General features: G+C 49.3%; 1 protein-coding gene across 3 annotated transcripts in view; it reads left to right on the top strand.

The window, feature by feature from the left end:
- The window catches only part of LOC119458268 (sulfotransferase 1B1-like), a 252,875-nt gene extending 241,383 nt beyond the window's left edge, over positions 1–11,492 (top strand). For all 3 annotated transcript variants that reach the window (XM_037720101.2, XM_037720100.2, XM_037720099.2), the window contains exons 5-6: positions 7,833–8,117; positions 9,883–11,492. In XM_037720101.2, the coding sequence (XP_037576029.1) occupies positions 7,833–8,117; positions 9,883–10,235 (638 nt within the window). In that variant the 3' untranslated portion in view covers positions 10,236–11,492. The remainder of the gene's footprint in view (positions 1–7,832; positions 8,118–9,882) is intronic.
- Positions 11,493–23,521: the final 12,029 nt, after the last annotated feature.

The raw sequence follows: 23,521 nt of genomic DNA, 5'->3' as shown, positions 1-23,521 counted from the left end.
TTGCCGTGAGCATCACGGCTGGGTAAGCAAGCGTAGATACAAAAGCAAAAGACGGGTGGCAACGCCTTTCTGAACTTCCCGCACCACCTCGCCGTGACGTCATGCGTTTCGACCGCCTCCTGCAAAGGGGCCAGTTAATTGTTTATTGGCGAAAGGGGGGGGGGGGGGGGGGCACATCGCATTGCGAAAGAACCAGAGGCTCGGCTTGGCAAGGTTTGAGAATATTTTGGGTGCCAGAACTGTCAAAATTGGAGAGCATACGTCACGCCGGGGTGCCAGCGCGCTGGCGTGATTTTTTTCCCTTGAAGTTTTCCCTTGAATTTCTCCTCCGGAAATAAACTTTACGTTTTCTTTCCGCAGAACGAACGTGAACCAAATTTTAACAGTGTACTTTACCAGTCTAAGCTGATTGGCTGCGAGATGATGTTATAGGATCGTGACGTGAAAATACCTTCTGCGTTTCATCTTCATCGCGTGCAACGTCCGTCCATCAAAGGTGCTCGAAATTTGTGTCTAAGGGTTCATTGTGACCTTTGCACCATTGAAACGGTTCCCCGTGGTGGGGGCCGTATGGACGGCTATATAGGGTGCCCCAAGCTAACGTTAGCCAAGCTGTTCAAGGAAAAAAAAACGTATTAAAAAAACACGGTGCAAGATATGATTTTAAGACTGCACCATGTTTTCCTTAATATATTTTTCTGTTTAATAGCTTGGCTAACGTTAGCTGGGACCGCTGGGACACACGGTATGGGCAAACACGGCTAACGCCGTAGGCAAAGCGGTGATCGAACGTGGATGCTTGCTCGGCGTCGTCGAGCACTACTCAAGTGCGCTTCCGTTTGTCGAATGCGTAATGTTCCGGTGCTGCTTTCGAAATGTTTGCACTCCGGTATAGCGATACCAGTGTCCGTTTCCCCTTCGCTTATGTTGGCCTTTCGGTGCGCGTGTTCCCATTGCGAACACTACCGGAGCGCTTCGACAGACGACGGTGACGTTTGTTTCTGGAAGCGCCGTTACATTACTCTTGTCCGCTGCGGTATCGACGTTAGGCCGGCCGATTTTGATCGACCAGCCCCTTCGGGCCATGGGTCGATGATGCAACCGTCCGTACTTGACCTTGTTTTGTTTTGCCGGTTATGTCTGTGGACGCCATATGTCGTGAGTTATTCAAACGCCGCGCTTTTATTGGCATGATGGTGCGCGCGCGTTTTGCATCGCGAGCGGGGGTGCAGCGTTTTGCCCCAGCGGCATTGGGGGGGGAGGTCGATTCACATGCGGCCATCTGTAAGTGCATGATGTGTGTGTGGGCGTGCTTGTGCGTGTGTGTGTGATGTTGCCGGCGCTGCGACATTATTATGTTTCCCATGTCGTTGCGCTTACCGTTTCATCTAGCATTGCGAGTTACGCGCCGTGAATCACAAAGCAGCACTGCCGAATGCAAATATTTAAGCGTTCTGCTACCATGTTCGAATAAATTGTAACGATGGTCGGCTGTCAGAGCTAATGACGAAGTATCACGTAGTACTATAAATTTTCTCCAACTGCTTCGCATGTTGGCTCTGTCAACGAAGTACAACAACATGTCAGGTCCATCCTTCCCGCTTGATTCGATTTTGGTGTCTACAGCTTGCGAAGTTCGGCGCAAGTATAGTTTCGTTGAACTTTCGTTGTGACACTGCTCGTTTGAATAAATTGTAACGATGGTCGGCTGTCAGAGCTAATGACGAAGTATCACGTAGTACTATAAATTTGCTCCAACTGCTTCGCATGTTTGCTCTGTCAACGAAGTACAACAACATGTCAGGTCCATCCTTCCCGCTTGATTCGATTTTGGTGTCTACAGTACACGACATGCCGGGATGACGTCACGGCGCATGCGCAGTACCGCGCAGCTGGTGGGAGTTCGGCCGAGCCGCCGCCAGAGGCGCTTGCTGCATTCACGAACACCGCGAGCGTTCGGCGCTAATGCGGGCAAACGGAGAAGCGCGGATGGCGTCGGCAGCACCTCGGCGCGTTGCCTCATTGGTGGTGCTACAATTTGTTTCTCTCTCTCTCGAGCATAGCGCGCGACGCGCGCACTCTCTCTCGCTCTCCTTTTCTCTTTCTCTCTCCCGAGCATAGCGCGTGACGCTCCGCGAGATGGCTGCTAGGCAACGCAGTGGGAGGCGGCACACATTACGCCCAGCTTAAACTGTTCCGCTGTTAAAAAAGTAGCAGTTTCTCCCGAAAGGCAAAGCATCAATTGCGATAGCAAATTAGTAGAGGGCTATACGAAGAATGATAGTAGCTTTACGAGTTGTATAAACTCGGACACATTCGCTTACTAACTGAAGTAACAAGCAATGGTGTCTACGCGCACAAGCAAACATGAATAGATCACACTCGATGACCGCAGACATACGCTGTCAAAACGCTGGCGTGAGCAAGTGCGGCTGCAGCAGCGAGCGAAGGTTCGTGCGGTCTATCACTTCAACGGAATTGAGTGGCGAAAGCACAGCGCATACAGAGGTAGGAGCCGTGTGCAGATCGCATTCAAGATACGGTGCGCGCGACCGCCCGCAGCCGCGCTAAGTACAAGTACGCAGTTGCTGGCAGAGAAGAAGCCGCATCCCCTCCATCCCGCTTTCCTCCTTTTCGCGTGGCAGATTGAGTCGCCAGTTCCCCTCGCGCCCAGTCGCAAGATACGCAATTGCAGGGGAGCGACGCCCCAGCACAGCGTCGCCCTCCCTCCCTCCCTCCCATACCCCCACGGCCTTTCACGTGACGGAATAATTCGCGTTTGCTCTCCGTGAAAGCGCGCGTCCCTCGCGAGCTTTCACTCGCACATACAGCATACGTCGCGCGGCGACGATTTTATCGCCCTTGGTCTTATACGGAACCCAATGGCGACGGCCACGACGATGGCCACGACGACGGCCACGACGACGGCAGATATCCGCTTAGAGTATCCATACAATTGCTACCGCAATATAAAGAAGATAAAAGTAAAACGCAATATTCGATACTACACAAGCGTTGGCTATAGCCACATTAATAGTACCTGTTTTTTTTATTCGTGTCTCGTGCAGATTTCGCATTTTATTGCGGGCAATTAGAGAAACACTCGATGCTGTTTGCGCCGTCGACGTTGTCGTGCGGTCTCTATAAACGGCGCATGAGTGGTATATACGTACGGTTTAGAGGATTTTCAGAACTGGGGCCTGTGTGTGGCTGCAAAAACAACCAAGCGAAGTCGACGCACACGACGCTATGTTAAATCGCCTCGTTGGCGGAGCCAGGTCAGCGTTCTGCGTTCCGCTGCTGGCATCAGCGGTGTGCGCGTGCACTCTATACGTAAGGCACATTAGCGTTCGTCCTTAGCTTCTGTGTGGATTCTCTGCTCTGAACGAAACGGCCAGGGAACGTCAAGCTAACCTTATCATAATATCTTCGAGGTGTGACACCTGCAACGCCACTTGCGGGGCTCCTCGTTGCGCCAGCGTTGTGAGACGCCTGGTAGCTTCCAGGGTGCTGTTTCTTCTGCCCACCTGGAACAGCCTTGTGTGCTGCGCCGCGCCACCATGCATCTGCGTATAGTGAGAACAACATCCTAGGAGTTAAGGCGCAACGCTGCACTTTGATATCGATGTCAATACTTCGACTGTCGTACGAAACCGCCACATTTTATTGCAATAGCAATTATATGGACACTGCAAGCGAATTTTTGCCGTTGGCGTCGCCGTGAGGTATGATATGCCATTCCATGCTATAGGACATGCGGTATGTCTAGGTTATATTGCCACACCATTCCATCACTTAAGTTGCTCATACCAGGTCTTATATTCTTCACAAAATCATCCCTCAGAATTTTAAGAGTGACAGCCTGCAAACAAATGGCATGAAATAAAACACCGACAGCGCGTGCCTTTTATCTTAAATCGTCTCACTTCAAGATTTGAAGTGCGATAAAATAAGACGTAAAACCTGAAAATCGTGCAGTTTTATTGGCGCGGCTGTGCACTACCTCCGAGATTGGCCCAGGAAAGAGGTTTGAAACATATCCGATACGGAAAAGTGGTGGTGAAGTCGCTAAGAAAGGCGTTATTTGGCTTTAATCAATAAACATAATCCTTTGTTTTGAGTTGTCGATAAATTCGACTTCGCCCTGCCATCTTTTAGCCGCATGGTTAGCTCAGATGGTAGAGCGGCCGCCCCGGAAAGGTGGTGCTCCCGGGTTCGAGTCCCGGACCAGGACTACCGTAAAAACCGGACTATAGGTCGAACCGGAATATAGGTCGACCCCCCAACTAACCAATTCTAAAAATGGAAAAAAAAATCTTTTTCAATGGCAAAAGTACCGAAAGACACCCTTACGTTTGAACAAATGCGACTCAGCCGGTTGCACAATGGTGACAGTATTTATTTAAATGCTGCTCCGTGCCGTGATGATAAGGTGCTGACAAACACGCGGGTCGATTGTCGCACGATACGAAGCCCACGGTTGCCGTGGGCTTCCGCGTACTCAATCGCCTTTTTCTTGAAGGCGACGGTGAATTGCCGTCGGCTTCCCCTCATTTTCAAACAAAACGTGAAAAAGCAGCCTGAATGCAATGGTGAAGGCGGCTGTTTACTTCATCTGCCCATTGTTGCAAGACTTCTGTAGTTTTTCCGCCAATTTCCGGTATATAAGACGAGGGTCGACTTTTCGCAATGGTTGTTTGAAAAAAAAGTTCGACCTATATTCCGGTTTTCGCGGTATTTTTTTTTTTCAACTGCGAATGCAGTTGAAAAAAAAAATTTTTAAAGGGCACCCGTAAAGGATTCCTTTGTAGCATTTGCTACGATTAGGTGGATGTCTCATTTTCTATTTTAATTAATAAACATAAATGAAATTGTCCGATGGCAGGAATCAAACAGAGGACCCTGCACAACAGCTGGTTCTTACTTAGCTTATGTTTACTTCAATCATACTGCCACTATAGCTACGAGCCTTACACTTCGTGTAATATCCTATCATGCTGCTATCGCATTCATTGGTTCGCCCTTATGGCGAAACTATATAATATATATTAATGCGAAACATACTTTGCGCCTTCCTAGCGACCTTGCGATAAGTTCCTGTCTCGCAGGGTCTCGCACACCTAGGAAGGGATGAGGGTAGTGGAGAGGGGTACGGAGCAACACACGACACGAAGTACGTCATCTGCCGTGCTGCAACGGAAGTGCGTGCGGCGCCGCACGATTAAACGGCATGCCGTCGCCATTGCGCCACGGTCGTCGTCGTTCAGTCGTGTGGTCGTGGTTGCGAAACACAGTTTTACGAGCCACACGCAATAGTGCTCTCGTTATACACGCATACGTCGTGCAGTCTGGTAACGTTTTGCGCAACCCAAAGCGAGGTTAGATATTCGGCTTGCCGGCCTAAATGATTCGCATAATACATCAATACTCACAGCGTGCAGTGTCTGCGTGTTCTTGAAGCGAATAGCTTTGCCTGGCTCTTTTGCCCGTTTTCCGTGGTAGTCGGACTTCCACAGCCGATGTAGAGGCGCCGATGCCAAGGGCGCATGCGCTCGCGCAGCTGAGTGGCGAGACGCGTTCGTCGCCAGACGCGCCGACTATTGTAGCTTTTTGAGACGCACATGTTGTCGTGTCAGCAGTTTAGGGGCGTCTGAAGGTTTAGATGAGAGAGAGCGAGAGAGTAAGTCACTATGAAGAGGGAGAGGCGATATTTTGTGCTAGCCTTTAGAGATCGTGGCTCAGCGCCAAAGGTTTAGGTACTGTGGTGGAGCGCCCAGGAAGGACAGCCCTCTCTCTTCTCCCGCCACCCTCTCGTACCTGTGGCGACTGCAGAGGAGGAGCATGGTACTGACATTTTACACTGGCGCTCGCACCTATGGAGGAAATACACACTTGAAGAATCGCCCGATACGTATAGCCACCGTTACTGCTGCTACAGGTGTGCTGGTTAACGGCGCTATTCTCTACGGAATTACGCAATGAAACAGAAAACGCTGCCCGAATCTCCCCACGCCTACGAATGTGCACTTTCACGCGAATTGTGTCTGTAATAAAACGAATAGGCTTCTAAAAGCGTTCGGCTTCGCAGTTACATTGACCAATCATATTTGAGGATTTATGTTGTTTGCTTTTCAACTATGTTCTTGGTCCAACTCCTTTAGCGTTCACGTCTAGCTTAAGAGACATTTCGCTTGAGGTCGGGTGTAAAGTAGATCCTCTGTCACGTTAAAAGCAAGTAGGAGAAACTTTTTTCCCGCGTTTTCCCGTTCTCCGGCATTGGCTGCCTACGGCGTGCGGCCCCACGGGCCCTATCTTGAAAGCGATCTGAGATGGAGACAGAGTGCGCCGTGTGCTGATAGCTTTGTCCGCGCTGTGTTCTCGCCGCTTATTCACGCTGAAGCGAGAGGCAGCACGAAGGTCACTTCGCTCGTTGCTGTTTCCGCGCTTACGCTTACAGCGTTTTGACAGCGAGCGTGCGCCGTCATCGAGTGAGATGCACGTGTTCATGTTTGCTAGTGCGCGGGTGACGCCATGCTTGTTAATTTAGTTACTAAGCGAATGTTTACATGTTCATATGGCCGATAAAACTGCTATCCTTACTTCGTATTTCGTATAGCTGTCTACTAATTTCCACGGCGGCTGCATTTCGATGGAGGCGAAATGCGCATTAAAAGAAGAAGAAAAAAATGCCCGTGTGCATGCTTTGTAGTGCACGTTGAAGAACCCCAGGTGGTCAAAATTAATCCGGAGCCCTCCACTACGGCGTGCCTCATAATCAGAACTGGTTTTGGCACGTAAAACCCCGGAATCAATCAAATCAATCAATCTGTCTACTAATTTGCTGTCGCAATCGATGATTCGCCTTTCGTGCGAAACTGCGACTTTTTCTTTTCCATTCGTTCTTCTCTAATGCCGACATCCGAGAGTTTCGTTCGTAAGAAATCATGCCCTCCCCCGCGCCTCCAAATGCCCGTCGAACGTGATCGCGCCGGTTCTGCTACACGCCACGAATGCTGTGAAGCTCTGCAGACGACCCACAGCGTCCAAATGAAGACTTGAAGTTGAGCACTGGGGAGGGAGCAGTTAAAGGTAGAAGACAAAGCCGCGAAGACAATTCACGGTATACGACATGCATGCGCAAAGACTCTAACATTACACGCATCGCTGTAATGTATCACGTACCAAGCAGAAATAAAACTCTAATCCCGCCAATAATCCGACAGTTATGCGCTGAACTATAATCCGCTGCGCAATGATATTGCCTCTGTACGCCTTGTACTTTCGGCAGTCCTGGAAGCGACTTGTCAGATATAGGTACATTTTATCGGAAAAGTTGTACTGAATTGCATTCTAAAAAAGCCAAAGGCTTCATTCGGCAATTTTCAAGAACCGTTACTGAGCCACAACGTCGCAAATACGGAAAGATGTGATGAAAGCAATGACGTCACACTGATTTACTGGGCTGGGGTATCGGCGCGAAATTCGAAGAAAAAAAAAAGTTTTGCCGCTCGTTCTCTCTTATAAAAGTCAACATCTCTCCGCGAAGTATACCAAAATATTGTTTTGAATGATTACCTCATCAGAGCAATGAATGGGGCTAGCTGGTTCTTTTTGATTTCTTTTAAGAACGTGCTGATTTAAACGCATTTAAAAAAGAAAGAAAGAAAGACGGAAACACGCGCTTTGTCCTGTCAACTTGTGTTTCCGTCTTGTTTCGTCGTGTAGTGCTTTTAAATTAGCGCGTTGTTAAAAGAAATACCTTACCAGTTTAAACTTGAAAGTAAGGAATCTGACCACCTTATTTTTTTCCCCTGCTTCGTCCCGTGCTGCAGTGGTGTACGGCTCGTGGTTCGACCACGTGCTCCCGTACTGGAAGTTCCACCTGGAGCACCCCGACCGCGTCATGTTCGTCTCGTTCGAGGAGCTCAAGATCGAGCTGGGCTCCATGGTGCAGCGCATCAGCCAGTTCCTGGGGCGACCCCTGGGGCCCGACGCGTTGGCTGCCGTGGCCAACCACTGCACCTTCGACCAGATGAAGAACAACAACATGGTCAACCGCGAGGTGCTGCCCATCTCCGACCTCTTCGACATGACGCAGTCCAAGTTCATGCGAAAAGGTACGTACGGCTCATGGGGAAATGAGCCGACTTCGAGTGTCGACGCCTGCGTTCACAAAGTTTCACTCTTGCGTGAGTGCGATTCGCGTTCGGGCATCGCCGCGGCGTCATCGTCCCGTTGTCGCTCAGGGGCGGTATTTCTCGAACAATCACTTTCAGTGATGCGATCACTTTCGCGAGATTTCGTGAGGGCGCAGTGCGTCGAAGTGTATAAGGCTGACAGCGTCCCTGGCACTGTGCGAAGATCTTGTCACAGTGCGCGGAACGCAGTCGGCACCGGACACAACGCAAAATCTTCCAGTGTATACCCGTATCGCCAAGAGTGATCGCTCAAGTATCGCTATCACAAGTCGCGCGCGTTAGAGCAAAGCCACCTAGAAAAATAATCTACACGCTGCTTTATGACGTCATGATAAGAGGACAGACTTGCTATAGAATCTGTGATTTTGACGGTGATTTTGACGTCACCGCTCTCGTCATGCCAGGCTTGGCAATTAGATTGTGCACAGGCCTTGTGATGTATAGGTGGCGTTGGTTCGAGCGTCGTGCAGGCGCTTACGTAAGAGAAGTTTTTTTTTTTTTTTTTTTTGATTAAGGGACCAGATGACATCGCGGTTAAGCGTCTGTTCTTTCCGCTTGTTAACAGAAGCAACCGCGTTTTCGTTTTTCTTTGGACAGGAATTTCAGTGCTTGTGAGCTCTCACCTCAGTGCATTCTTGTTTTCTTCTATTCGTTTTCTGTGCATAGGTGGCAAGAGATAAGAGCCGACGAAAAACACCACGACTCTTTTATAGTGTGTTCATCACCGCTACATTTCATTAAAGGGTGGTGAACGATATTTCTTAGTCTTTTGGGTGCATATATCATCGACCTGATTGAACGCCTCTTAGATAACAACTCCTGTGCGCTCCGAGGCCTGCTGCTCACATTGACGAAAACTTAGCTTCTAAGACTGCGGTGACGCGTCCATGTTTTATACACATCAGGCTTAGCGCTGCGCACGTTATCCTACAGATGACGCTGCGTTGATGAGTATGCAAGGTTCCTATTTTCGTGGAGGATTTGCCTATCATCTAGTTTATTAGACAAAAATAAACACGCAAACAGTGGATGCGGAACCATTCGTATTCACAGCGTACATAATGCGTATTGGTTCGAAACATGGCATTCCACTTGATCCATCAACGGTTGGCGATAGATGCTACAGGCACCATCCAGCCTTCACACTGCACCACCAGCGCTTTAGCGAGCAGTGCCACCGGGGGCGGGGACTTCATCAATGGCACGTGAAGCTCACGATTGTCGGGATGAAAAGTGTAGCTCGCATGGCGCGATTAAATGTATTACCATGCTCTTCAAACGTTTGTATTTCCTTAAGTGAATTTGTGAACTTTAAACACTACAAAAATTAAAGAGGCAGCAGCCTGCACAAACTTCTAAGCTTTGGCTCCTGCTTGAGACAAAGCCGCAGTTTTCACAGTTAGAACTGGTGCACTTCCCGCGCTTGCGTGCGCGGTTTTTACAGTCTGCGGCTGTTCACGCAAAAAAATACAATAAAAAACAAATCTAGCGTTCAGTGCATAAACGTACATTAAAGACCTCAGGCGCACTAAAGCTTTTTGTCACAGCTTTTAGCGTGGATCCGCCAGAAATGTTTTTAGAAAAAAAAAAACATCGGAAAAATCTGAATCTGAAAAGGCTGACGACGAGTTCCTCCATCCATTAGATGAGTTACACTTCTCTTCCCTTTCATCGTCTAACGCAGGCATTATCGGTGACTGGAAGAACTACTTCACCGACGAGCAGTCCCAAGCGTTCGACGAACAGTACGCCGAGCGCATGGCCGGCAGTGGCCTGGACTTGGTGTTTGAGCCGCAAGACGCGCTGGACCGCATGCGCAAGTTTGGCCGCATCATCGTGGACCCCGAGCCGAAGATGAGCTGGAACCGCCGGGACGGCACCGACTCCAACGCCAACAACGAAGAGGACAAGGAGGCGGACAGTTCGGGCAAGCGGCACTTCCCGTGCTTCTTCGACTCGCCGCCCCTGACGCGTCGCCGTGAGGCGGTACTGCACCACCCTTTCATGACACCCGATCCGCTGACGCTCACCGGTTAGAGGAGACGCCGTCCGCATCTGCGCTTTATATGGCGGGAGCACGAACTGTTAGGCCTAGCGGCAGTGACTGGTAAAGCTGTGGACGAGTGCCTTTCGCTGGTGCTGAAACGTGTGGCGGTGAGTGCGCGCAGCGCCTTTGTCGTGCCAGTGCGTGTCGTTAGGCTTAACAAGAAAGGACTGTAGTGTCTTTTTTTTTTTTCTTTTGCCATTTGTGCGAGCGGCTACTATCTGTGCGGCCGATGGCATCGTACCTGCGGCGTTGTTCATCGTCGTTGGATTCACATGCAGCCGTAGACCTCGAGCTTCACATTGACATGCGTCATTCGTGGCTGCAGATCGACGTGTACATTTAGGCCTAACAGCGACGTGCGGCTGCAGCGTGTTTCTCCTTTTGTCATCGGTCGGACGGGGGCGTCAGAATCAAGTCTCACTGCTCGTCTGTCTAGAGGGCTTAGGCTTGCATCGTTAGGCCTAACGACGGCAGTGCCTTGTGCGTCTCTGGAAGCTTTCAACGCATGTGCGCCTCAGGTTTGGAACTGTTTTTCCAAACCATCATGAAAGCGTGAAGACTAGCCATTGTTTTGTGGGCTCCCACCTGTGTGTCATTGCACATGTCATTTCCAGGTCAGATTTCCTTTCTCCCCTCCCACAAACCAGAAGACATCATCTAGATCCCACAGCATGATTCCAGGCACAGCCCGCTCTTCGCCTTGTATACAAACGAGCTGCTTAAAGCAAATACTGTTACAGTACACTAAACACCGCAGCGCGCCACTATGGATGTCACAAGAGCATTTTGTACACAGAAGTGCTGAAGCTTTCACCGAGCGGTAAATGTTGGCTCGAGAAAAAAAAAGTAAAAAAAAAATAACACGTTGCACGTCAGTCAAGAGGAAAGAAGGGCCTTGTGGGACCACTTTTACAATTTGCACATAAACGTAGACAAAGGGCTCTTATGAGGGGGAAAAGGGGGCAAAATATCAGAAAGTAGTGTGGAAGCTACATGCAAAAAAAAAAGTAATGACACTGGGACCAGAGACAAGTTTTTTTTCTTTTTTTTACTGTACATAAAGGTGTGCTAGCGTCTGCTGCATGGGCAAAACTATTCACTCCTGACAAGAACTGTGTGCTGTGGTGCTGTGTTGCGCTTTGCGGCTTTTGTTTGTGTGCATCTGGTCTTGTGGCTTGGATTATGCTTTGCCCGTGTGCCTTTATTTTTTTCCATTTTGTGGGAAAATAAAGTGATTTTCAAGCATCCCTGCGTGATGGTTCTTGTGCTTTGTTTTTCTTTATCTGTGGTGTTACAATAATAACGTTCGAGGAGTTGGAGGAGTGCCGCTGGCGTCGATCGTCGGGCATGATGAGGGGGGGGGGGGGGGGGGGCTAGAGTGCGACTCCGAAGTTCCAGGGTGGTGGAACCGCAGCAACCTCCCCCACTTGCTAAGATGTCCATTAGCAGCGGACGCAGGCGAACGGGCAGCAGTCACAAGCGTTCGGCCAAGGTACAGTGTACTAGAAGGCTTTGTAGTGAGCTCAGAGGAGGGCGCGGGCTGATGTGCAACATGTTCCCGTCGAGAGGGGGCGCAGCAAGATGTTCCTCCTGAAGTTTCGTTCCGGGACACGGTGGCTGCCGAGCGGGCAGGGTTACTTTTACCATTTCACTTCGAAGTAAACTGCCTATTTCTGCACTGCCGACCGGGCAATTATTTGTAGAGTAACCCGACGATTTGGCAGGAATACAAAAGTGCGATTCTCCAGACCACTGCAGACGGCTCGGTAAGATTTCACGTTGTTCCCGCGATGATGTTGAATGTCTGCCCAGTTTGTTCTTACGATCATTACGCTTCCGCGGGAAGTTTAATTTGAATATGCCACTGCCACAGCCTAATCATACGCAAAGGGTTGACCCGTTACCTTCGTCATTCCCTTTGCTCTAACCGCATCGGGTTAGGTTGTTAAACTGCCGTGGCACACAACGCTGCTACAGGAAAGTAAACTTGCCAAGCGCTCGCACAGGCTCGGAGGCCAATTTGTTCAGTAATTATGGATATGCAATCTGAAATGGTTTGTCTACTGCACTCGTGCATGTTCGGTTTTATAAGACCGCAGCATGCAGAAGCTAATCAGCATGCCAAACGACCACTGACTCCTCCCCCCCCCCCCTTCCCCATGTTGCATATTTCGGTTAGATCTCATCTTTCGGAGTTTCATTGTGCGCTTGTTGCCTCGCTTCTCTGCATTAACTCCTTTCACGAACAAGTGCGGCCGAGTAGTAGTAGTAGGTAGAAACTGACCACTTTCATTGTTAGTTCAGCCGTGTGTTCGCTGCAACCATGCAGGTTCGGGGGATTCGTGGGGATGGCGCCTTCCAATATCAGGGGCCTTCCGCGAGGAATGCATATTTCCTTGCCATCGATTACATGCACGTGTCCCAACTACAATGCACAAAGATTTAAGTATATGCAAATGCCACGTAGCTTGGACAGAACCAAGGTAATGTAGTTTGTCGTCGCTTGGAGATCCTCAGATTATTTTTTTGCATTCCGCCTAATTACATAATTAGTCTCAATTAGGGAACTTCTCAAATATGATAACTAGATAAAAAGTGTCCATGAGAAAACTGTACAGCAACATGAAAAACTCCCGATACAGCTTTCTGTTGCTCAATACCTGCTACATAAGTGTTTTTCCGAGCGTGAAAAGCCCGCGAATACACGCAAAATTGCCGCGCGACTGGCCGCTCGAGGCACTTTGCGTGTATTCACAAAGTGCTTTATCTCCCCGGTGACGTCACGGCTAAGCTGCACCTCCACACTTGCCGGGGCGTGGCTGGTCGAAACCTGCCGGGCCGCCGCCAGAGGCACCTGCTGCAGTCATGGACACCGCCCGCGTTCGGCGCGAACGCGGGAAAACGGGGAAACGCGAACGGCATCAGCAGCAGCTCTCCGCGTTGCCTCGTTGGCGCTGCTAAATTTCTTGCTCTCTCTTTCTCGCTCTCATTTTCTCTTTCTCTCTCATGAGCATGCGCCGCGCGCATGCTTTCCTTTCCGCCTCTTTTCTCCTTTCCGTCTAGACGAAGAACGTGACGCTATACGTGGTGGTTCCTAGGCAACGCTCTCGCTCGGCAAGGGGTTTTTATCGGCGATTATACGGACACTCAAAGAGGATTTCTGCCGTCGCCGTGAGGTTCCGTATGACGTCAACGGCGATGAAATCGTCGCCGCGCGCCGGACGTTGTATGTGCGAGTGAAAGGGCGCGAGGGACGCGCGCTTTCACGGGGAGCGAACGCACGGCGGAGAACAAACGCGCGTTCTGCGCCGTGCTCCCTGAAGGGCTGCAGAATTAAGCGTCTCTTTCCTTCTTTACGATAACCATATATATATATATATATATTGTACTGAAGGCGATTGACCGCGCTTCGATGTCTGGGACAACAAGACGACGAAGAGTGTGGTTGTTGACGCTCTAGCTCGCGCTCGCCGGTAACCAGACCTGCGGTTGTTGACGCTCTAGCTCGCGCTCGCCGGTAACCAGACCTGCCTTTCGGGTAGCCTTCTGTAACGCCACATCGAGGCCTGCTTGAAGACCAACACCCCCATTTTAAGTGGTGGAGGTGCGGGGTAGAGAGAGAGAGAGAGAGCAAACGCGACTTCTTGAGTCGCGCGAAAGGCCGTGGTAGGGCGGGAGGGGGGGAGGGAGGGGAGGCAACGTTTAGCTGCGGCACCAAATGCGTATTTATATAAAAAAAATTGTGTGTGGCTTAGCTCGGCTATGCCAGGATATACGTAGCGTTAGCAAAAGTTCAGCTGAAGGTCCGAGTCGCACTGGCGCTTTCGCTGAGTTTCACAGTATATTCAGTCGATCGGCGAGCCTTGACGTCATCGACGGCGTTTTGTTTTTGCTGCAGGGGTGGTCGGGCTCGTCGCTCAGCCTCCTGGCGACGCCGCTTTGCTAGACGTTCGTCCATTTGCTCCAGTGTCTCCGCAGCACGTTTAGCCTTCTTCTGTTCATTCCTCCTACGCTCAACCGCTAATTGCCAGGCAACTACTTCGGGATCCGATGAGTCAAGCTTCTCCGTTCTTCTGCGCTGTTGAGCAGCATTTGCGCTCTCCTTCTCCATGGCTATACCACAGTGGCAAACGCCAGTCAGAAGCGCAGCGGCTCCAGCGCAGTGTCAGACGGCGACTGCACAGCGAGCGCGCCGGCGCCAGCGCGTCTACCACGGCTACGACGTCACTCCTCTGGAATGCGCTGACCGGCGGCGGTGAGTCGCGGCGGCGGAGTGCGCGAGAGGTGCCGGCTGCGGTGGCTCCGGTGCGCAAGCCGTGTGACATCACTGATCCTTGCGCATGCGCAGCACGGCTCTTGATGTGCCGCGCGAAACGGGCTTGGCTAGGCCAGTGTAGCTAACGCTACAAAAACGTTGCGAGGCGAGAAGGTGGTAAAGACTTCCGACGCTGCTCGACGAGTTTCCCGTTCTGATCTCGTCGAAAACCTCCGAGCCGCCCCCAGAGGCCCTGGCCCGTTCGGTCCGTTCGGTGCGAACGCGGGCAAAACCAACGTTTATAGATACTTTTTCTATAAACGTTGGGCAAAACGGCAACGGCGTCGACAACAGTTCTGCGTGTTGCTGCTGCATGTCCAAGTTTATAGAGCTGATAAAACTACCATCCTTACTCCGTATAGCTCTCTACTAAGTTGCTATCGCAATTTATGCTTCGCCTTTCGGGTGAAACTGCGACTTTTTTTTATTATTCAGCAGACACACTACGCCCGGCCTAAACAGCTCCGCTGTTAAAAGTCGCAGTTTCGCCCGAAAGGCGAAGCATCAGTTGTGATAGCAAATGAGTAAGTCGAGAGCTATACTGATTAAGGATAGTATAGTTTTATCGGCTACTAAGTTATATAGCTAAGCTCAATAAATGGTCTTGTAATAGGCCATTTAATATATTATGAGAGAGAAGTTTTGCGTTGTTTGGGTAGATGTCATCATGCATGATTTGTAGGTTCTCTCGCACATAACAAATAGGCGGCACCTCCCAGGTAGGTACATTTAAGGGATTAGTCAATGTTTGACAAAGACCACCTGTGGTGTCTGAGCCAGTGTACTCCGAAGAATAATGCAGGCTGGGAAATGAATATTAACACGAAAGTGTTTTATGCCGGGGTCCACCAAGACTTCACTGACGTATTTCCGTCACGGAAATACGTCAGCTTACAATGTACACGAACATAATACAAAGAAAGAAACCAGAAGAAAAAGTTCCACAAACATGCAAAATTTGGAAATCGAACCCACGACCTCTCGGTCCGCGACGATAGATCGCCGAGCGTTTAACCCATTGCGCCACAAACGCATTTGCAGAGAGCTACACAGACGCGCCTTATATATCTAACACTCCTCCGTGTACCCGCGCTCTTGCTCGGCGCGGCGCCGCCGCCTACGAGCAGAAAAGAGAAGTACTGCATTATGACACTAACGCGCACCGACAGTGAACGCTTCGGTGGTCTCAGCACTACGACGCCTCGATGCCAGCATTCGAAGGGACGCTGGCATCAAGAAGCACTACCAACGCCACCTAGGTGGCGTTCACCGTACTCAGCACAGCGGAGCGTGGCCTCCGCAATTAGCTCTGAAAATGTTTCTGAAGTTGATCGCGGAGGCTGCAATTACGACGCGCTGTACGCGCTGATTTGACTCGGTGACGATTCAGTTACGTGCTTTGTCTTGCGCGTTGTATTAGTGTGTCAGTTACGTGCTTCGTCTTTCGCGTTGTGCTAGCGTGTGCAGCGTAGTGCAGCTTCCATATGCACGACGGTTGCTCATGGTCATCGACGTTGGTAGTCGTGATGGAGGAGACGTGCCACCAGGCGTCAGCGTGGGTGCATCAACGCCTAAGGGCGCTTTAGCCACAAAACACCAATAGACATTATATATCAATGTGCAATAAACATTACACTACTTCTGTGAAGACACGTTTCACTTTCGTGTTCTATACCGATTCCTATATAAGAGGGATCAACCACATTTTTTCGAATCTTCTAATAGGGGATTCATCCAAATTTAAGAATTTTTGCACCATCAGCAAACGAAATCTACACAGTATTGAGGGCAACCTGACTTCTTGGTGTAGTATGTTATTGGCAACAAATTTTGGTAATCCACAACACAATCGTAGGGCTTCCCTCTCAAGCAGCACAAGGGTCCCGTCTTCTTCTTTCTGGGGTTTTACGTGCCAAAACCAGTTCTGATTATGAGGCACGCCGTAGTGGAGGGAGGGCTCCGGATTAATTTTGACCACCTGGGGTTCTTTAACGTGCACTACAACGCAAGCACAGGGGCGTTTTTGCATTTCGCCTCCATCGAAATGCGGCCGCCGGGGCCGGGATTCGATCCCGCGACCTCGTGCTCAGCAGCGCAACGCCTTAGCTGACTGAGCCACCCCGGCGGGTGACAAGGGGCCGTAATTTATAAGCTGGCGCACCAGAAAATAATACATATCCAAATTCTAAAACGGGCCGCACATACATTTTATATATTGTTACGATGGGGTGCGTTTATTTAAAGATGAATTGATGGAAAGGGCCCGCGCCGACACCGAGCCGCTGCAAAGACAAACGCACTTCGTTCTCCTCTTCTTCCGTGCTTGCCATAGCTTTAGCGTAACATTCCTCCCTTCACAGACGAAGCCCGCTGGGCGAGTAACTGTTACGTACACTCGGAGTCACGGGGATGACAGCGTTTCAGGCGGGCGACGTGAACAAGCTGCGTCTTCTTAGATCGGTAGCCATTGGACATGAGACGAGCAATCGAGTAGGCTACATCACTTAGGGGATCGGTGATGACTAAAGGCCCGGTGTGACGAGCTAGAAACTTCTGGCACAGGCAGCGCTTGCGAAGTGGTGTCCAAAGCCATATATGTCTCCTTCGTCGTACGACACATTCTTATGTCGTGAATCGTAGATCTTGTAGTGGTCCTGGGATGCCAACGTACGGAGCTGAGCTATGTGTCGTGCTTCCTCAGCGCGTCAGAGAGTCTGGGCAATAGAAGAGCCCGCATGAGGAGTAAAAGGTAAAATGGTGTCGAGGAAGCTGCGGGGTGGTCTGACACAAAGAAGACAGAAAGGGCTGTAGCCGGTATTTCATGCTTTGCAGTGTTGTAGACGTATGTGATAAAAGGCAAGATGTCACCCCAATTTTTGTGCCTGGAATTGACGTACATCGAAAGCATGTTGGTCAAAGTTCTGCTAGTGCGTTCGACGCAACCATTTGTCTGCAGGTGATACGGGGTCGCGTGGCGAAACAAGCTCTGCACGGTCAAGCTCCGCACAGAAGCTGGTGAGTCTCTGCGGTAATTCGCCTGGTGGTTTGTCCTGCTATCGGAGTCAGAAGGCCAGCGTGTGCCGTCGCTGAGCCGATTGTTACGCCGATAAAAAGTGGGCGGTCGCTCATAGGACGGTGGTGACGTGCGACGGCGATGAGGACAAAATCTGGCGACGTGACCGGGAATACCACATTGTAAGCAGATGGGGCGCTCACGGAACGCACTGAAACTGTCAGTAGCAGGGTAACTGGCACGGCCGTCCCACTCGTGAGAAACTGCAGGTGGTCTGGGTGAGTAATCGTCATGGAAATAATAACTGGGATGGGCGTTAATAGTATGGTTTTGCACTCTTGAACGAGGAGCGAAGTTGTAGGCGTCTACGGAGGCGATGGTGATGGACCTCTCACCGAAGCCGCAGTGAGAAAAGGGCTCTCGAACCCGCGAAGTCGAGACGGAAGCCGCCTCACGTCGGTCAAGCTCTTCGCGCACCACTTGCCGAATAACTGACGCAAGGTCGGATGGAGCTGGGACCACGTCAGAACTGGCGACGTTAGTTACGTTGGCCAGGCGGCTGAACTTCGGTGTGATACGCCGAGCTTTCAAGGCTTCAAATGTGTGGCAGTACTGAATGGCGTTACTTACGGAGTCCAGACCATCTTTTCCGATGAGGAACTGGTACACGTCCTCGGCGATCCCTTTTAGAAGATGACCAACTTTGTCCTCTTCTGTCATCTGGGGTGCAGGGCCTTGCACAATTTCAGCACTTCCTCGATGTACCTCGTGCAGGTTTCGCCGGGAACTTGGGCTCGCTGCATTAGGGTTTGCTCTGCACGCTTATTTTTAGCTGCCCGATCTCCGAAGCACTTCTTGATTTCATCTACGAACTTTTCCCACGTCATCATGCTTTCTTCGTGCTTTTCAAGCCACACAGACGCGGTTCCCTTCAGGAAGACTGCAACGTTGTTAAGCTGGGCGGTGGCATTCCAGCCATTGAACCGACTTGCTCGTTGGTAGAAGCTGAGCCATTCGTCCACGTCTTCCCCGGATTTTCCGGCGAAGGTTCGTGGTTCGATGTAGGGCTGCCATGGGTAGCTGGAAGAAGGTGGTGGGTTGTCGCCGTCGGAAGCCATCTCTGGTGGCAGACCGGCTTCGATGACTTCGGCGTAGCTCCACGTATTGTGCTTCTGCGGGTGGTTCGTCGTCGTTCTTCGGGGGCGCCGTTGTTTTACCCCGCACCTCCACCAAAACTGCTACGATGGGGTGCGTTTATTTAAAGATGAATTGATGAAAAGGGGCCGCGCCGACACCAAGCCGCTGCAAAGACAAACGCACTTCGTTCTCCTCTTCTTCCGTCTTGCCATAGCTTTCGCGTAACAATATCATTTAAGTGGGTCTATCCGCATCCCGGACCAACTGTTGCATAGCCTACGTAGCATACCAACTTTTCTCACTCTCCTTTTTTATGGTCAATATGGCCAAGCCAGCTGAGGGAACCGTCATAGACTACGCCAAAATACTTCACCGACTCCACTTGAGGTATATCTCCGACCCATCTTGAAGCGATAGGATAGCGATATGTTAACGGGATTGGTAAGAGGGAAAACCAATATCGACCATTTTCTAACGTTAAGTGAAAGGCTAATTTTGTTTAACCAGGTTTCTATGGCGTAGATGTTGTTCTGTAACCGATAATATAGGGAGTGAATATCAGTGTCTTATGCGAAGAAAGCAATGTCATCTGCGTATACGTATGTTTGTACATCTTGATGACGAGGAATGGAACACATCAGAATGTTAAATAATAATGGCGAAGTGAAAGCTCCTTGAGGTACACCACGTGACTAATTACGTATACTCGAGGAAAAGCCTCATAGAGAGCAGCAAAATGTTCTTCCATTTAAAACTTCACCAATGCAGTTTGCAAAATAATTTGAAAACTCTAGATTTCGCAATATATCCAATAAAATTAAGTGTTCTACACTATCGTAGGCTTTGGAAATGTGTAATGTCATAAGAGCGCCTATTTGTCTCTGCCGCCGTGCTAATTTTATTCTACTTTCTAAGTCCACTTGAGCATGCCAAATTGAACATGATGGTACGGAATCCAATTTGGCAGGGGCTAAGCAATCTTTTTTCTGTATAAGTTTAAACATACGGGCATATAGTATTCCTTTCAATTAATTTCACCAAATCTGAGGTTAGCGCGATTGGCCTAATGTTGTCTATTGTACATACTTCCCCGTGATTTTTAAGAATTGGGATGATTTTAGCAATCTTGCACGCAGACAGAATCCATGAAAACCGAATTGAGTAATTTACAACAGCTAAAAGGTCATCAGAAGCTTCCTTAAATAAAATTTTGATCTTAGAAGGTCTTACCCCATCCGCGCCGGGAGCTGAACCTGGAAGTCGCTCCACGATTTCAGCCAATTCCAACACAGAAATTTCTGTACTGATGCCCTTCGTAAGCGAGAACAACTTGGCAAGGCGGAAGAAAATCTAAGTTCTAATTCCTTCGCGATTTCTTCTAGTGATTGTTTCATTTCATCCCTACTTAACACATAGAGTCAATATTAATTGGACGCGGAAGAACGTTTCTACTGCGGAGAAAAGTGAACAATGCACACTTATTTTTATTGTTAGACAGGAAATCAAAATGCTTACAGTCGCATTCGTCTTCGGCCTTCGAAACTTTATGTTTTAGGACTGCTCGAAAAAATGTATAATCGCTCCAATGTTTGGGACTCGGGTTATGTAATAATTTTTTTCCAAGCAGCTTTTCTCTTTATATAATCACGGGTGCATTCTTCATTCCACCAAGAGCTGTAAGAATTTTTTATTCAATCGAATCTCAAATTGAGCCTTTTTTTTTTAGAACATTCCAAAGCGGAACAGATGATCGTTTTTTTTTTTTTGCTCTGTAGCGCACAGACAGAGATAAAAGAACATTTTGTAAGCATATTTAAAAAATATTGTAATTAATGAAAGTTCGAACCTGGTCACTCGTAAATGTTACAGGACGCGCTACTTCAAATACTATTGGATGGTTATCACTGCTTGTCGAACACTCAATTGTCGACCAAGAAGTTACAGAGAGACTCGAGCCATAGAATGTAAGATCTATTGTAGAGTAAGATCGACCCCGCACAAATGTAATAGATCCGGAGTTTGTACACCTTAGCCGATTGTCCAACGACCAGTTCTATAATCGGGTGCCCCACAAATCTGTTCTTAAACCCCCTGAGATATGGTAAGAATTGAAATCACCTGTGATTAGAATGTCACGTCCGCAAGAATCAATAGCCCTATCCAGTGGGCTAGTGTCCTGTACGTCAGAACGAAAAAATGCATTAACTATGGTAAAGGGACCGCATCCAGGGAGAACCAGCTCTATCGCTAGGATTTTACACTCTGGAGTAGAAAGTTGAAATGAAATTTCAGCCTTATGGCAAATTTTAGATGAAATTAATGTAATTATTCCGCCAGCTCTTGTAGGGCGGTCTAACCTAAATGATCTGTAGAATTTTATTTGAAAAATTTTCGCGGGATTTAGCCACGTTCCTTGTAAAATAATTAAATCAGGATTAATTAGGTTGAGAAGTTCGACCAGGTAAATCTACTGAAGCAGAATATAAAGAGCGACCGTTCCACATGGAGCACTTTCAGCCACCCTATGGTTTGGAAAGTGCCGCAGTCGAAACTGCCTTCTGTAGAATGCTTTCCTTCAGCATAACATGGGACTAACCAGACGGAACCAGAGCCGGCCTTCGCTTTAACGTTTTCTTCTTTTTTCCGAGTTGCTTTGTTCTGAATCATTGCTTAAAGGCATTCTTTCAAACTTCTGCGTCCAATACATATTGAAAGTGGCGAGAGGTGAGCTCGACTGCGCGTGATTTTTCTCGTTTTACGAAGAAGAAGAAGTTCTATACCCTCCGGTCGCTGACTGCCCTAGGGCGTATCGTCGATTGAACGTCACTCGATTCCCCCGAAAACCTGGTAAGACAACTGTGCAACCAAGTTCTCTGTTCGGCTTCGATGACATTACTCCTTGTGATCCGCTTGTGCTGCTAAAGTTGAGTCAGACAGGCAATGTAATTGCGTATACATCACGCAAGTCGTCTCTTATAGAGCAACAGGCGCGGACTAGATACGGCACAAAGTAAGAGCTTCGAGGGCGGAAGTGGCATCAGCCGCAGTGATTTGTGCAGGAAATCGCCCTTAAATAGACACTTTGGGGCTGCAATAAACAAATTTAGAAGGGTAAATTATTGTTTAAGAACTTTTTTAGTACTATTTGGCTTGTAAAGGTAGTCTATTATGGTAAATAGCGAAGGGTTCAAATTTCTTCTTTGTTCCGCGCAACAACTTCAGCGCCGCCACTTAAGTGTGACGTCACAAATGGGAACATATTTTCTCCTATTTGGGGCGTTTCGGCGCTGGTAAAGTTCTCGAAACTTCGTTCGTTGAGTATTTGGTTTCTTTAGAATGCAACCCTGCCCTCATTTACAGTTATAAAGTTAATTATACCTGAGCTGAGATGTTAAGAAGACTTCGTCAGCGACTTGAAAGTCGCTGCTTATCTTTCGATAATGCACCGTCATGAAGAGGAATGAGCAACAAACCATATCGGAAATTACGTGATACTGTTCCCAATCAATGAATTCCAGCATCAGATTTTATGTAGTGTGGAACAACGGGTGAGGTTCAGATAGGGTCTCTCATTTTCTCTGGGCTGTGGGTGCCGTGTCTGTATCGAAGCAGTACGTTGGAAGCGATATGGTTGCACGGCGGTGTGGTTGAACGGGCAAGTTTTCTGCTTTTTGTATTTAAAGAAATATGCGCCCTTCATGGTGCTGTTTTGTCTCATGGCTTGCACCCTCACGCTTAAGGCTTTAATAAAAGATTCACTGTATGTGACAGCGAGCTCAAACTACATCGGCGATGTGAGAATCCGTAGTTTAAAACTTTGTCATAATTCTGACCACCTGATGCACCCTGAAATACCCGACGCGAGAGTCTGACAACCATAGCTATTAAACTGTGTTTCAGACATTCTTCGGGTAGCCTGTTGCAGTGCTCGCTTGCTTCTTCGTCTTTCGCAGTGCTTACTTGTCATGTTTAGTTGCTTCAAAAATGTCGCCACTGAGGCTTTCGCTCCACCTGCAGTCTCAAATTTAACAAGTGTTTTGTCTGTGTTTAATTGACCTCGTTATAGATGACACAAAAGGTACGTAATATTTTTTATGTCACGATAGAATGGCTTCTGGGGAGGCAGGAACTGCGCTAAAAAGAGAGAACGAGTAAACTCAGTGCCAAGGAATGAAGCATGGGAAGGAACATTGTGCAACACGATTCATGCCGAACCTCGTCGGCCCAACACGTGGTCATTACGTCAGAGAGCGCGGTCGGTAGTAGTGCCCCCCGCTCTGCAGGCAGAGCTACGGCAGTGCAGCCGAACAAGTGTGCATCGAATAAAAACTATCGGGAACCGAACGTTCTCGTTTAATACGGTGAGCCTCGGAGGTCAGGCGTTGAGCCGACACCGCGTAGGAACAAGTGAAAGGATCGAATGGCTTCATAGCTGGCCAAGGCTGGCTGCGTGACGTCCCTCTTGTTCCTTCCTCCATGCTTGGGAGTGGCAGGGATTGTGTGAGTGTGGGGCGCTCGGGTTACCTCGCAGGTAGCAGTGGAAGGGTTAAATGTGCAGAATTCTTTACTGTGCGCGATAAAGTGCAGAGACAGCTGCCGGGGCCTCGAGCCAGCGCTGGCTGCCCATAGAACAGCGGCTCCGCGCACACACCCGGCAGCGAGCCTGCTCTGGATGTCCTCTTGCGGCCGCATACTGTGGCTCGTCGTGGTCCCCGCAGTGTGCGGCTTCCCGCGGGGTGCTCCGCTGTCCGAGTGTCGCACCATGAACCCCCTGCACGGATCGGCGTCACACTGGGCCGGGCCCAGGGCCT

This window comes from Dermacentor silvarum, chromosome 7 (genome assembly GCF_013339745.2).
Source record: "Dermacentor silvarum isolate Dsil-2018 chromosome 7, BIME_Dsil_1.4, whole genome shotgun sequence".
Classification (NCBI taxonomy): domain Eukaryota; kingdom Metazoa; phylum Arthropoda; class Arachnida; order Ixodida; family Ixodidae; genus Dermacentor; species Dermacentor silvarum.
Note: the sequence above shows the minus strand (reverse complement) of the source record. Positions and strands in the feature narration are given on the sequence as shown.